The sequence below is a fragment of the Gorilla gorilla genome, chromosome 8 (genome assembly GCF_029281585.2).
Source record: "Gorilla gorilla gorilla isolate KB3781 chromosome 8, NHGRI_mGorGor1-v2.1_pri, whole genome shotgun sequence".
NCBI classification, from domain to species: Eukaryota; Metazoa; Chordata; class Mammalia; order Primates; family Hominidae; genus Gorilla; species Gorilla gorilla.
Genome location: NC_073232.2, coordinates 21,379,546 through 21,394,966, shown reverse-complemented (window position 1 = coordinate 21,394,966; position 15,421 = coordinate 21,379,546). Strand labels below are relative to the sequence as shown.

The following is a 15,421-nucleotide window of genomic DNA, read 5'->3' as shown; positions in this document are numbered from 1 at the left end:
TCAGGAAATCGAGACCATCCTGGCCAACATGGTAAAACCCCGTCTCTACTAAAAGTACAAAAATTAGCTGGGTGTGGTGGTGCATGCCTGTAATCTCATATACTCGGGAGGCTGAGGCACGAGAGTAGCTTGAACCTGGGAGGCGGAGATTGCAGTGAGCCAAGATCACACCACTGCACTCCTGCCTGGGTGACAGAGCAAGACTCCATCTCAAAAAAAAAAAAAAAAACAGTCAAATAGGAAGTCTTGTTATTATATCCATTTGTCAAGAAGCTGAAAGCACCACAGAAAGCCAACATTGTTTGTCCATCACGACTAGGGCCCCAAACTCCATTTTTACTGACCATGCTAACACACACCCAAAAAATCCAAAGAGCATAATTCTTGTACGTTATTGCCACATACAGGATGTCCCCAACTTATATGCAAAGTCTGTTCCAAGCGATCATTGAAAGCTTGTTGTTGCTGTTGTTGTTGTTTTGAGGCATATTTTCTTACAGAAGTGGAATTTTTCCTGGTGACATGGACACTATTCCAACCTAAAGAAGCCCTGGCGTCCATGGCAGAGCTGTGACGGTATCTGCAGTCCCGGCCTGGCCCTGGAGAAAGAAAGAAAGATGGAGAGGCAGCGACACAGCAGCCTCCCTTTCCAGAGCCCAGGACAGTTTAGGGCCCAATTTGGCAATAGTTGATGTAGGTTGGTTTACAGGTTCTTTTCCCCAAAGCCTCAATGCCTCATTACCACCTTGCCTCACTCAGCCCTCAACTCCCCAGTTTGCGACCTATTTGAGCCTCCCGGGACGAAATTACTTCTTCTTCCTTCTGCCTGCCATTCAAATGCTAATCAAGTATTGAGAAAAAGTTCTTTCCTTAAAATCACTTACATAGTAAATGACTGGCAGCCTCTCAACCTGCCAGATATAAAAGAGGTATTTATATCTTCTCAAGTTTTAAGGCAAATTTGAAGCAGTCTTCTTTCAAGGTTAAGGAAGTATTAGCCCATAAATGGGAGGATATTTGGGGGCAGGGGACGCTGGCCTGCTGGTCACTCCGATACCTCCTGGCTTGGTACAGCTTCTCTTCTCTCTGTCCACAAATTTTTCAAAGCTACAAAGGTGTAGGGTTTTTCTTCTTCATAACACTTTGGGCCTTGTACGAAGGGACAGGGTTGTGTGGGGAGGCAGGCAAGACTGTCATTTGAACATCAGAAACTGTCTGAGGTTTTATTTAATACGATACCTTTAGGATTCCATTCACAGCACCAAATCCAATTTATTGTAAAACCAATTTCAGTGATCTGTGTTGTGGTCATGAAAGAGAGAGAAAGGTCCTCTCAACAACTAGAAATACTGACTACTTTCAGCTGGAGGAGCTTTTTCTTCCTCTGCTCAGCCTGTGATAGAGGCACCAGAAAATCAAGATCCCGGACATTGTCTGGCTTCCACAGGGACTAAAATGGACAGGTCAAGAGGAGAAATCATGGCTGATTTGGAAATTAGCTCCCCAAGTGTTAACGCTAACATCCTGTGACCTGGGACATTTAAAGTTTTTGAGATCTTCTCCCAACTCCCACGCAAAAATCCCCCAAAAAGGTATTTTAAATAAATGGTTACATATGCTTATGGGGTAGATACATATGCATGCTGCCATTTTTAAATACTCTAGCATTAAAATAAATTCAGTACCTATAGGTTTTAAACTACAAAACTCCATGATGGTTAGACACTGTAAGTAAGTTCCTTGAGTCATCAAATCAAAACATGAGTTTCAATAAGAAACAAAGCAGAAAGACAAGCAATTTTCCAAAAAGAAAAGCATGCTGAATCAAAGAAAAGCCACGGGCTGCCTGCAGACCTCCGTGCAGTGAGAAGCCACTCTTGCCCAGGCTGATGGAGAGAGGGACAGATTTTTTTAAAACCAGCTAAGGGTGCAGGGAGAGGTGCAGAGAAAAAAAAAAAACCGAGAAGCTACCCAGGGGGAGGGCTGAGCCTGGGACACACAGCTAACTAGGTCACTCCAGCACCGGAGCTGGGCCAGAGGACGTTTCAGGCACAGTCTTTTGCTTAATGCTAGCATTACATGAACTAATCACCCCTGTTGGGAGCAAATGTTGAATGGCTCAGCGGGCCTTCCAAATCTGTGGAAATGGCCTCTGAGGGGCAGGGATAAATGATAGAGAGCGGGCATTGACTGCGCACACACCCACGTGCCGCACACGGCTCTCAGTGGTTTGCGTGCACCCTCATTTCATCTTCACCACAAGCCTCACATTAGGTCCAAGTGTCATCCTGTTTTACAGATGAGGACATGAGGCTCAGAATGGTAAAATAATTGGCCCAAAGCCATACAGCTAGGAAGCTGTATGGACCCAGGAGTTCCACCCATATCCGTGTAACCTCCGAGCCTATGTTCTTAGCTACTCACTGTACCGGGAAGAACCACTGTGGATTGTTCTTCTCTGGCTGACTGAAGAATTGTTTATGATTGCTGAAACCATAAATTTTGGGGGAGGTTAAATATGCACCATCCTGCCTATTTGCAACAAGAGCTTCCAAAAAATCAATTTCCAACAGATACTGACGTGTTCTTCCCCACTGGAACCGGCCCCAATTGTCCAAGGGAAGCCAACCTCAGCTGCTAGAGGTAACTACAGCTTGATGACAGTTACTGTATATTCAATCCCAGTTATGTGCCAGGTACCTCACATATGTCACTGAATCCTTACAACAATCCCACAAGGCAGCAACTCCTATCTCCCTCTTAAACTCAGAGATTAAGGAATCTATCCAGAGGCATTCAGCTATGAATGCCTGCACCAGAACGATCTTTCTGTTATGTTACATTGCCTCCCTCACCCGGCCTCAGCAAATATACCCTATCAAAGGCTTGCTCTCAAGGTTCAGTGTTCACCAGGAGACAGAATCTCTCATTTCTTTTTTCTTTTATTTTTTGAGACAGAGTCTCACTCTGTTGCCCAAGCTGGAGTGCAGTGGCACAATCTCGGCCCACTGCAACCTTCGCCTCCCGGGCTCAAGCGTTTCTCACGCCTCAGCCTCCCGAGTAGCTGGGATTACAGGCATGCAACATCATGCCGGCTAATTTTGGTGTTTTTAGTAGAGACGGGGTTTTACCATGTTGGCCAGGTCTTGAACTCCTGACCTCAGGTGATCCACTCACCTCAGCCTCCCAAAGTGCTATGATTACAGGCATGAGCCACTGTACTGGTCCCTCATTTCTTTTTTCTTTTCTTTCTCTATGGGGACACGGTCTCTCTCTGTCACCCAGGCTGGGGTGTAGTGGCACCATCATAGCTCACTGCAGCCTCAACCTCCCAGCCTCAAGTGATCCTTCTGCCTCATTCTCCCAAAGTGCTGGGATTACAGTTGTGAGCCAGCACTCCAGGCTGGAATCTCTCCATTTCTAAGTCCTGCTGAAAGATTTGGAAAAACAGCACAAGACACAGAGAACAGATAGCTGAAGATATAAAATGAACTTGGTCTGTGGCGGAATGAACTTGACCTACGGCATGTATTTGGAGGTGACCTTTGATCTAACTGGAGCCTGAATAATCAATACACTGCATAATAAACCAAAAAAAAGAAAAGAAAATCAAGTGAGATCTAATAAAAAACTACCCCGAAGAAAAAGAAATCTCCCTCACCACAGAAAGTCAAAGGGGCATAGCCAATGTGAACCGAGATCAGGCTGGAATCTTTCCCGGAGTCCACGTGTCCTCCTGAACTAAATAAGCACGGAATTGACCATCTTGCATCAGGAAAATAACTTGGGTCCGCTGACTCGGGCACCAGCTTCATGGTGGCTGCCTATAACCAGTTCCTTCATTAATTAAAGAAACATAATTGCTGAGCGCAGTGGCTCATGCCTGTAATCCCACCACTTTGTGAGGCTGAGGTGGGCAGATCACTTGGCGTCAGAAGTTCTAGACCAGCCTGGGCAACGCGTTGAAACATAATCTCTACCAAAAATACAAAAATTAGCCAGACGTGGTAGTACGCGCCTGTAGTCCCAGCTACTTGGGAGTCTGAGGCAGGAGAATCACTTGAACCCGGGAGGCGGAGGTTGCAGTGAGCCAAGATCACGCCACTGCACTCCAGGCTGGGTGACAGAGTGAGACTCCGTCTCAAAAAAAAAAAGCAAACACCTGTAATCCCAGCTACTCAGGAGGCTGAGGCAGGAGAATCGCTTGAACTCGGGTGGCAGACGTTGCAGTGAGCTGAGACTGGACCACTGCACTCCAGCCTGGGCGACAGAGCAAGACTCTGTCTCAGAAAATAAAATAAAAACTTAAAAAGTAAAAAAAGGAAACATATCTCCAGTGGGCAAGTTGACCAGTAATGTGACAAATCTCCGCTGGACCCATGCCTAAGCCCTCCCAGAGGAGAGAGGAGGAGAAGCAGGAGGAGAGAGATTGAAGGGGATTTAAGGAGATTTATTTGGGGAAAGGAAAGATTAAAGAGATTTACAGAGACCCAGCCAAAGGAAAACTCAACAAGTTAACCCTTGAAATCCTCCCCTGAGAGCACACAAATGTCCACCTGGCACCAGCAAACCTAATTACTGTCCATTCAGTGGCCAAGTTCGAACCAGAAATTTGTACTTGAGACACAGTCATCATTAGCTTCTCTGGGAACAAGCTCTACCCAAACTCCCATTTCCCAAATCTCATTGTACTAACCAATAAGGACACTGAAGTTTGTTATCTTTACCTTTTTTTTTTTTTTTTTTTTTTTGAAACGGAGTCTCACTGTGTCACCCAGGCTGGAGTGCAGTGGCACAATCTCAGCTCACTGCAATCTCCACCTCTGGCATTCAAGCGATTCTCCTGCCTCGGCCTCCGGAGTAGCTGGGACTACAGGTTCACAGCACCACACCCAGCTAATTTTCTGTATTTTTAGTAGAAACGAGGTTTCACCACATTGGCCAGGCTGGTCTCGAACTCCTGACCTCAAAAGAGGAGGTACCTCAAAGTCCCACTGAGAATTTCACCTTCAAATTCAGAAATCCCTCCCCAGGGGAGCCCAGAAGCCCAAGGCTGTGAGCTTGCCCCTGTTTCCAGAGCCTCCCAGCACACGGGCACCCATAATGTGTAGACAGAGCAGGTGCTCCAAGAATTCCTGGGGAAACTGAACAAAACCACCAAATGAACTGTTCGTCCAAGCCCAGGTCCTTGGGGAATCTCACACCCCACATCCAGTCCACCAGCAATTCCTACCAGCTCCACCTTTAAAACACATCCGGAATTCGGCCAGGCGAGGTGGATCACGCCTGTAATCCCAGCACTTTGGGAGGTGGGGGCGGGCAGAATTTTTTTTTTTTTCTTTTTGGGACGGAGTCTCACTCTGTCGCCCAGGCTGGAGTGCAGTGGTGCAATCTCGGCTCACTGCAAAATCCCAGGCAGGCTCCCACATCAGGCACTTGCCCTTGTGGCCGCCTTTGACCGGAAGAGTCTACGTTCGGACAGCCCCATGGCTCTTTCCAGGTCTGCATTCAAGCGTCACCTCAAGCTGCCATCACCCCACCCCACACATCCCCTTTGGCTCTTGGTTCCTGCCTAACCTGCAGCTTCTAACGTGCTGTTCCTTTCCCTTCTTTGCCCCTTGTATTTTCTGTGGCTCCAGGAGAGCAGGCATTCTCGTCTGCTTACTGCCGTCTCCTCGGTGCCTAGAATATAGCAGGTGTTCAACCGATATTTTTAAATGTATGAGAGGCTGAATTTATATCACGCCTCAAAACAAGAGGACTGGGGAATCCAAACATCTAAAGAAGACTGCAGCAGGGATACCCTCGGGGAGAAGTCTAGGGGCTTCCCACCCCTCCTTTTTTCTCAGTAATGTTCTTCCTAATGCTTCTCACAGACTCTCAAATTCTAAGTAACCCCAGAAAAACAACTATGAAATTCACCATCCAAATATACAAACCACCTCGAGTGTCTGTGCATTCTCTCCCCCACCACACACACATACACACGCGCGCGCACACACACACACGCACACACAAACACACAAACACCAAAAAAGAAAAGTTAAGACTGTTTTCCATCTGGACTTTCAGACAAACCAATCATCTGTGTCCTTAATAGGTGTATTTATTGAGCAATTTCAGAATAAGTAGCATAGTATGAGATGAGTGGGAAAAGACGGTGCTTGACCCACGGAAGTTTCTATTTATAGTCTTCCTAAAGCAGCACCCAGCAGGCACTCATTTAATGAAAAAGGAGACACACTGCTATTGCACACGAAGTGAGATCAGGGTGCTGGTCCCGAGCTCTTATTGTGCTACTAGTACAGTCACAAAAATGTCCCTCCAGAGCCAAGTGCAGTGGCCCGTGCCTGTCATCCCAGCACTTTGGGAGGCCAAAGTAGGAGGATCACTTGATGCCAGGAGTTTGAGACCAGCCTGGGCAACACAGCAAAACTCTGTCTCTACAAAAAATAAACAAGTTAGCCAGGCATGGTGGTACACACCTGTAGTCCTAGCTACTCTGGAGGTTCAGGAAGGAGAATCACTTGAGCCCAGGAGTGTGAGGCTGCAGTGAGCTATGACCGCACCACTGCACTCCAGCCTGGGTGACAGAGCAAGGCTCTGCCTCAAAAAAAAAAAAAAAAAAAATTTTCCTCCAAACAGAAATGAGCTGCACCTAGCCACACAAGGAAAGCCCCTCGGGAACAAAAGCAAGTGCCCTCCTTACACAGGGAGTCACAGAATCTTAGGGTTGCAAGGGTACTTGAAAATTTTCTCATTGGCCGGGCGTGGTGGCTCACGTCTGTAATCCCAGCACTTTGGGAGGCCGAGGCAGGCGGATCACGAGGTCAGGAGATCGAGACCGTCTTGGCCAAAATGGTGAAATCCCGTCTCTACTAAAAAATACAAAAAATTAGCCGGGTATGGTGGTGCTACTTGGGAGGCTGAGGCAGGGGAATTGCTTGAACCTGGGAGGCAGAGGTTGCGGTGAGCTGAGATCCCGCCACTGCACTCCAGCCTAGTGACAGAGCAAGACTCTGTCTCAAAAAAAAAAAAAGAAAAGAAAAGAAAATTATCTCATGTTCCCTGTTCCCCACCCCAACCTGCCTTGATTTTATAGATGAAGAAACTGAGACAGGGAGAAGGTAATGTAGGTCAATGTCCAAGCAGTCCACAGGCCAGAAAACCCCTCATGGCTGAACCAGACCTAAAACCCAGTCTCAAATCCTCCACGATGCCTTGTCCAGCCATCTACAGACAGGAACAACTTCAACTTCAAATGCTCAGTCTACACGAAAAACATGCATTCATATCCCGCGGAGATGAAGATCCATTTTCTAGGGCATGCCATGTTCTGTACTCCAGGGGAAATGAGGTTTGTTGGGAGACTCATTCTGCCACGTGCCAAGTACCCAGGCCTTTCCATTCACACACATTTCACAGCCTGGAAATTGCAGAAGTGACTTCTATGAGTCGGGGGTGCTTCCTAGACACCACACCGAAGCTTTCCTCCCATCCATATACTTCTCCGAATAGTATTTTAGGGGTTTTTTTATTTTTTGCTTCAGTAGTCACTGAAAGATAGCTACGATAGGGACGGCCTGAACAGCCTTGGCAAATACACCAACAGAAATGTGTACCCCTCCTAATTTGCCATTACATAACATTTATTTGTTCTCATAGTGTGCCAAGGGTCTGAAAACATGTTGATTAATAGACAATAATTAAGTCTCACCACCTTATTCAGAGATATGGTTATGTTCTGGGATTCCCTTTTGTAGGACGCTGCACTGAAGCGCACAGGTTGAAAGGTTTCTCCCTGAGACCTGACTCAGAGGTGCATCAGACAACCCAGGCCAGACCACAAAGCCCAGTCCTTTCTCTTATGCTGCTCTTTGCTTCCTCAATCTCATTTTCCACCCTCCTGGGCCAACCTTCACTCCCATTCGGCCCCCACTCTCCAGCAAGGTCCCTCTAACCATACAGCCTAACCGCCTCGACCCCTTAGCTTCCAACAGTAAATGCTGGGCTCCATGAGGTGAGATACCTGGATAAGGCAGTGGATATCAGATTACAAAGTCTGGCAAAGTGAGTGCTCCTCCAGCCTTTGCAATGCTTTATTTTAAATACATGTGAACATTGTGAGCTGACAGTCCTGCTTCTTACAAGGCTTTCCTGCCTTCGTATCTTAAAGATGTAGGGAGAAAGTAGGGCAAACAAAGTGACTGGAACTGCGGCATACTTTGGAAATGAATGCCAGTGGTTAATTGTTGATGCCTTTCATTTGTGTTAGATTTCATTCAAAACAAGAGAAGGGCCCAGACTCAAAATCCCCACTGAAGGGACCAGAAGTCAACTCCACATTAAGACTCGGGCCAGAGTCACCGGTCATGGCCCAGGGTGGAGCAGGCATCTTGAACTGGGGACCACTTCTAGAAAGTACACAGAGGTGGCTGGGCACGGTAGCTCACGCCTGTAATCCCAGCACTTTGGGAGGCCGAGGCAGGCGGATCATGAGGTCAGGAGATCGAGACCATCCTGGCTAACACGGTGAAACCCCGTCTCTACTAAAAATACAAAAAAATTAGCCAGGCATGGCGGCGGGCGTCTGTAGTCCCAGTTACTCGGGAGGCTGAGACAGGAGAATGGCGTGAACCCAGGAGGCAGAGCTTGCAGCGAGCCGAGATTGCGCCACCGCACTCCAGCCTGGGCGACAGAGCAAGACTCCATCTCAAAAGAAAAAAAAAAAAAAGAAAGTCCACAGAGGCAAAAGGACGACAACCCAAAAGCTCTGAAATGCTTCCAAGTTTTCCAAGTTTAGATAACATTATGCTATCATTATTGCCATCATTATGTTTTCTCATTTATTTTATTTTATTTTTTTGAGACCGAGTCTCACTCTGTAGCCCAGGCTGGAGGGCAGTGGCGCAATCTCAACTCACTGAAATCTCTGCCTCCCCGGTTCAAGCGATTCTCCTGCCTCAGCCTCCCGAGTAGCTGGAATTATAGGCACACACCAACACACCCGGCTAATTTTCTTATTGTTAGTAGCGACAGGGTTTTACCATGTTGGCCAGGCTGGTCTCGAACTCCTGACTTATGTGATCAGCTCACCTCAGCCTCCCAAAGTGTTGGGATTACAGGTGTGAGCCACCACGCCCAGCCCATTATGTTTTCTTTACATTAATATTAAAGTTTGCGTTCCAAATACTAAAGTTAAGTCAAATTATTGACTAAGCATTGGCCATTACAGGATCTACAAAGTGTGTCAACCCTGTATGGATAATCAAAAGTTGCTCTGCCTATCTGTGAATACCAGCTCCACCACTTAATAGTTAGCTAAGGTTTGGTAGCTCACATAATTATCTCTGCTGCCTTAGTTTTCTCATCTGCAAATTGGGTGTAATGGTAAATACCTACCTCATAAGGTTACTCTGAGATTTAAATGAGTTAATACACATAAGGCATGTAGAATAATACCTGATCCTGGGTATACGTTTCAGAATACCACCTATGATTACCATGATTATTATGTGGAGTAAAAACATCTTGATCATCACACTGTTTCTATCATTCTTCTAGGTCCAATGCCAGTGCTACAGTGGGAAGCTCCTTTGCAAAGAACTCCATCCCAGGCAGAAGGCAATGCTTTAGGACCCTAAGAGAGACCCATTCCCAAAGCTCACAGGGAACATGGCTGGAGTCCAAGAGGCTGTTCTGCCAGAGATGCGCTCTGGCACCAGAGGGCAAATCCCCATTTTTCCCCAAGGTGGAAACCACCCGCAGTCATCTCCAAACACCATGCTCCAGCAGGAGCCACAGCTTGGAGCCTCAGCAGCCCTGCCACTGCAGAGGTGCAGCTGCAGGAGTCAGTTAGGGGACAGGGCATCAGTCACCTGGAGGCTACAGGCAGGAAGCCAGTGTGGGGGGCTCGGGTGGGAACAAGCCATGCACAGGAAAGCATTCACACAGGGTGGCTCCCCATGCTCTCCCATCCCCTCATCGGCGGCCACAGCGCGGGTCCTGGATGACAAGCAAAGGCCATGCTTTCTTGTCTCTCAGTAACTTGAGCATCTCAGAATCACAACCCCAAACCCGAATAAACCTCAGGGGCAATTTTCAAAAGTTTTGACCCAAACTAACCCCTTACCTGGCTGCACTGAGAGGCAACCCCAAACCCCTATTTATTAAAAAGCTACATCTTTTTCTGTTTTCATTCCAACAAAGACAGCAAATAGGTGCCCTCCCTGAAAGGCAACAACCACAGCAGGGAGACCCCACTCTAGTCCTCAGCGTGCGCCTTCCCGGGAATCAGAAGCAGGACTGAGAAAGCCACCCTCACAACTTCTCACCGGGGGACCCCCTGCAGATCTGCGTGGGGGTGAGGGGAAATGACTGAACAGCAGCAGACCCCGAGCCTGGAGGTGAAGACAAGCTGGGTAATGTGGTGCTGGAACAAAGAAACCAAGCACAAAAACAAGCACACGGAAAAAAAGGAGGAACGAAAGAAAGGGCACCCAACAACGCACCGATGTATCCCATGAAATAGCTCCCCTTTCTCTTCCCAGCCTAATCAACACCTCCATGAACCCCTGCAAAATAGACATTTCTGACTGCACACCTGTGCGTGAATCCACACTGACAGATACTGATGCAGAGCAAATACTGATTGTGTGAGGGAAGGAAATAACTTGAACTTCAGACTCATTCGGCAGGTCCTGATTCTCTTTCACTATCAGCCTCCCCACCTATTCTGAGCCGCTCCAAAACAAAACAAACAAGACCCAACTCCTGGGCAGAAAGGGAACAGCAGCTGAGCTGAGCAGCACATGCTTGGAGCGTTCCTGCCATCGACTTCGGATTATTTCTGCTTTCTTGAGACGCAGCCATCAGCATGGGACTCGATGCAGCCCGGAGAGCACCGCCCGCGCAGCGACGCGCACAGACCCTCCCTTGGAGACGCGCTCCCCGGCGCGTGCGGCCGAGCCCGCGTGAAATGCACAGACCCTCCGGTGAGGCTCTGCCCACGTGTGACCCTGAGCACTGCGAAGCCCTTCCCTTCCATCCCCGCGTGGCCACCCAAAGTCTTGCCTACACCTCGTACGTGCAGATGCCAATTCCATAGAAATACATGATGTAAGGACAGAAATGGGAACGACTGGAGGCTGATCTTCTCGTGACCACGTCTCGCCAACGCGGTGCGCCCATGCACACGGCGAGTAAACGCACACAGCCGGTAAACAGCCATGCCCACCATGCTCAGCCCACAGTCACGCGTGGGGAGAAGGCAGCGGAGAGGGCGGCGGTGGCAGGAGAAGTGGGAAGTCGCGCGCCCGCGTGGGCTGCTCCCTGACAGCCCGGCGCTGCCCCCTCCCCCTCCCGGGAACGGAGCCCACCCGGGGGTCGCAGGCCCACGCGTCGGGCGCGCTCGGGGGGGCTCCGCAGCGCCCAGAACGGGACAATGAGGACGCGGTGACAGGCTGGGTTTCTGCCGCGGTAGTGGCGGCGGCGGCAGCTGGAGCTGCCCGTGCAGCCCCTGCCGCGGCCACCTCCACCCTCGCCTCCCCGGTCCCCACTTACGTTCCGAGGGTCTCCTTGAACTCGAAGATCTTCTTGATGTCTTCAGCTTGCTTTTTCCAGGAGGAGCTGCTCTCGCCGTTCTCCCGGGCCATGGCCGACGAGCGCGGCGCGGAGGAGCGGCCGGGGGCGCGCTGGGGAGGGGGCGCCGGGGGCGCGGCGCGGGCGCAGAGGCGGCGGGGATGCCGGGCGGCTCGGGCTGCGGCGCAGCTTCCTCCTCTGCAGTTTCCTCTTTCGCTCTCGCCGCCGCCGCCGCGGCCGCGGTCCCTCCCTGGCTCTTATTTCTGCTGTTCTCGGGCACAGACTTCCTGCCGCCGCCGCGCGCCGGCTCCTTTGCCGCCGCCTGCCAGCCTCACTTTCTGCTACTTTCTTGCCTCCCTCCCGCTCCCTCCCTGCCGCCCGCCGCGCTCCCCCCCACCTCGCGCCTCCTCCCCCTCCTCCCCCTCCTCCCCCTCCCGCGGGCTCCCCGCCCTCCCCGTGCGCCCCGGCCGCTCCCCGCCTCCAGCGCGCCGCCTTCGGGGATGTCCCGCTCCCCTCCCAAGAGCGCCGGGCCACGGCCGTCGTGCCCCCTGGAGCCCCGGCGAGGGCGGGTGCGGGCCCCCGGCAGGTGCGGGGCGCACGCGGGAGAGCCCCAGCCCCTCCGGGAGCTGGAAACGGAGCCCAGTCTGGGGGCGCCGGGGCTTTCCCGTCTCCGGCGGGAGGGGGCGCCTCTGCGTGGCTCGGAAGCGCCGGGCGGGCGGGGGTGCGCGGCGGCCGGATGCGGGGCGCCGAGGGCGGGGCGCCTTCCCGCGCTGTGGCCGGTGGCCCGGGGGACCCGAGGGGCAAGGCGTGGGGTGGGGGTGGGGGGGGGCCGGTTGTTATGGCGACGGGCGGCGGCGGCGGCTGGGATGGAGGCGGAGGCGGGCGGGAGCTCATTCGCATTGCACCAAATCGGTTTCACGTCAGTTTCGGGACAGACCCGCGAGGAGCAAGCCGGGGAGCCTCTGGGCGGGCACGCGCAGGACGCGCCAGCAGCTGCCTCGTGGTCCCTTTGCGAGCAAAACTCCCGGGGGTGTTTGGCAGCCGCGCGGGCGCCCTGGTGCTGGGCTGGAGCGGCCGGCGGGCCTGGCCGGCCTGGTTGCCCTGGCTCACGCTTGGCCCCTTCTGGCATCTCCCCGTCTCCTCCCAGAGACTCAGTGGAAAGAAGTGATCGTCTGCCCCGCAGTCCCCTCGAAGGAGGGGCCCACCCGCGGCTGGCTTAGTAGGATGTCCGGGTTGCGGGGCAGGCACCTGCTTTCCTATGGACTGCCAAAACTAACCCAGAGAATTCCCTCCGGACTCCCTTCTCCCAGCTGTACTTTGGCCTGCCCGCCCCACTCCTGGTGTCCACCTGTCAGAGGGCAGCCCACGTGCTCCAGTTCCCTGGTCCCCAACCTGCAGGGGCGACCTCTTGATCGGAAAATTTTAGATTTCTTGGTATCAACACTTCCCCTCCCTCGGGGCCTCTCCTCGTAGTTGGGTAAACAGCTCTGTCTCTTGACTGGGGACACCTGTCCCATTTTCCCAGGACTGTTCCAATTTCACTGTAAAAGGAAAAAAAAAAAAATCTGCTCCCTGAATAGGAAACTTCATCCAGCACCTTGTGCCTAGTTCTGACTCTGGCTGAAGTGGAGGCAGCCCAGCTGCTCTCCCTCAGCCCCTACTCTGACCCTAAAGAGGTCAGACGACACCCTGGCATCCCCATTCCTGGGACCTCCATGCTAGTTTCCATCTTTCAGAGACGGTTAGCTTAAGGTTTTCCAAACTGAGAAGAGCAAAGAGAGGATTTACTTGCTGGTTAGATATAGAATAAATCCACAAACCCAATTTCCAAGAGGGATGGGTGAGAAGAATTACTAAGGAATCTCTCTTATACTTGAGGCACCAAAGTTCGAGGCAAACAGCATCCCCTTCAATAAGAAACATTTGAAAAACTATCATGTATTTTACTTGTGCCAAAGGTTAGATAATACAAACAGTGGGAACCAGGGCATAAGTCAACTAAGATCCCAACTGTCGCTTTCTCATGCCTACAATCAGCATCTTCTTGTCCTTTCTTTCTCCTTCCCTTCCTCCCACTGTGTTTCCTTCTCCTCTTTTCCTATTTGGTTCTCTCCTATGTTGCCCTTGCTGCCTGGCCTCAGGAACAGCCGCCAGAGCTCATGAAAACAATTCTTATTCTCAGCTTTTATCCCCACAGCTAAAGAAGTGCTGATTCCCTACTACCCGGCCATAAAAAAGAATGAAATCATGTCTTTTGCAGCAACGCAGTTGGAACTGAAGGCCATTATCTTAGGTGAAATAACTCAGAAACAGAAAGTCAAATACCACATGTTCTCACTTAGAAGTGAGAGCTAAGGCTAGGCGTGGTGGCTCACGCCTGTAATCCCAGCACTTTGGGAGGCCTAGGCCAGTGGATCACCTGAGGTCAGGAGTTCAAGACCAGCCGGGCCAACATGGTGAAACTCTATTAAAAATAAAAACTAGCCAGGCCCGGTGGCACATGCCTGTAATCCCAGCTACTCAGGAGGCTGAGGCAGGAGAATCGCTGTAACCTAGGAGGTTGCAGTGAGCGAAGATTGCACCATTGCACTCCAGCCTGGTGACAGAGCAAGACTCCATCTCAAAAAAAAAAAAAGAAGGAGAAGAAGTGGGAGCTAAATAATGTGTACATGTGGACAGAGAGTGTGGAATAATGACATTGGAGTGGGGTAGGGGAAGGGATGAGAAATTAACTAATGGGCACGGTGTACCCTATTCTGGTGATGGTTAAGCTAAAAGCCCAGACCTCACCACTACGCAATATATCCATGTAACAAAACTGCACTTGTACCCCTAAATCTATAAAAATAATCATCAGAAAAAAAGAAAGAAGGCAATTTTACAGGAACAGGAAAGATGAAGGGAAAGCAAATGAGAACTTCCACTTGGCCTGTGGCCATGACTTTTCCTACCAGGCTATAAGCTCCTTGAGAGCAAGGCACCTGTTAACTTTCTCGCCACTGTTTCCCAGCACCTGACATGGTAACCTACCCATACTGACTGATCTGTAAATGTGTGTCGAATGGATAAAGAAATGAAATTGAGGCCAGGCGTGGCAGCTCACGCCTGTAAAATCCCAGCACTTTAAGAGGCAGAGGCAGGCGGATCACCTAAGATCAGGAGTATGAGACCAGCCCGGCCAACATGGTGAAACCCTGTCTCTGCTAAAACTACAAAAATTAGCCGGGCGTGGTGGTGTGCGCCTGTAATCCCAGCTACTCAGGAGGCTGAGGCAGGAGAATCACTTGAACCCAGGAGGCAGAGGTTGCAGTGAGCCGAGATAGCGCCACTGCACTCCAGCCTGGTCAACAGAGTGATATTCTGTTCAAAAAAAAAAAGAAATGAAATCAAGTTAAGACCGCTATTTGGTATTTGTTGTACTGGTGGAACTGCTGTAGGGAGCTTTATTTCTTTTCCAGACTTTCTGTAATGATGTTCATTTGGCATTATCAAGCTATTCTAAGCTGGACGAGGTCCTCAAGAAAAAGCATACTTCTTTTTTTTCTTTCTTTTCTTTTTTTTTTTTTTAAGACAAATTCTTGCTCTGTCGCCACGGTAGAGTGCCATGATCTCAGCTCACTGTAACCTCCACCACCCAGGTTCAAGCGATTCTCCTGCCTCAGCCTCCCGAGTAGCTGAGACTACAGGCACGTACCACCATAACTGACTAATTTTTCTACTTTTAGTAGAGATGGGGTTTCTCCATGTTGGCCAGGCTGGTCTCAAACTCCTGACCTGAAGTGATCTGCCCACCTCAACTCCCCAAAGTGCTGGGGTTACAGGGGTGAGAAACTGCACCTGG

General features: G+C 50.5%; 1 protein-coding gene across 3 annotated transcripts in view; it reads right to left on the bottom strand.

The window, feature by feature from the left end:
- CAMK1D (calcium/calmodulin dependent protein kinase ID) overlaps positions 1–11,975 on the bottom strand; it is a 487,292-nt gene extending 475,317 nt beyond the window's left edge. Inside the window, exon 1 of one of the 3 annotated variants that reach the window (XM_019035268.4) lies at positions 11,563–11,975. In XM_019035268.4, coding sequence (XP_018890813.1) covers positions 11,563–11,654 — 92 coding nt within the window. In that variant the 5' untranslated portion in view covers positions 11,655–11,975. The remainder of the gene's footprint in view (positions 1–11,562) is intronic. The other 2 variants (XM_019035266.4, XM_019035269.4) reach the window with 2 other exon arrangements.
- Between the last annotated feature and the right edge of the window lie 3,446 nt (positions 11,976–15,421).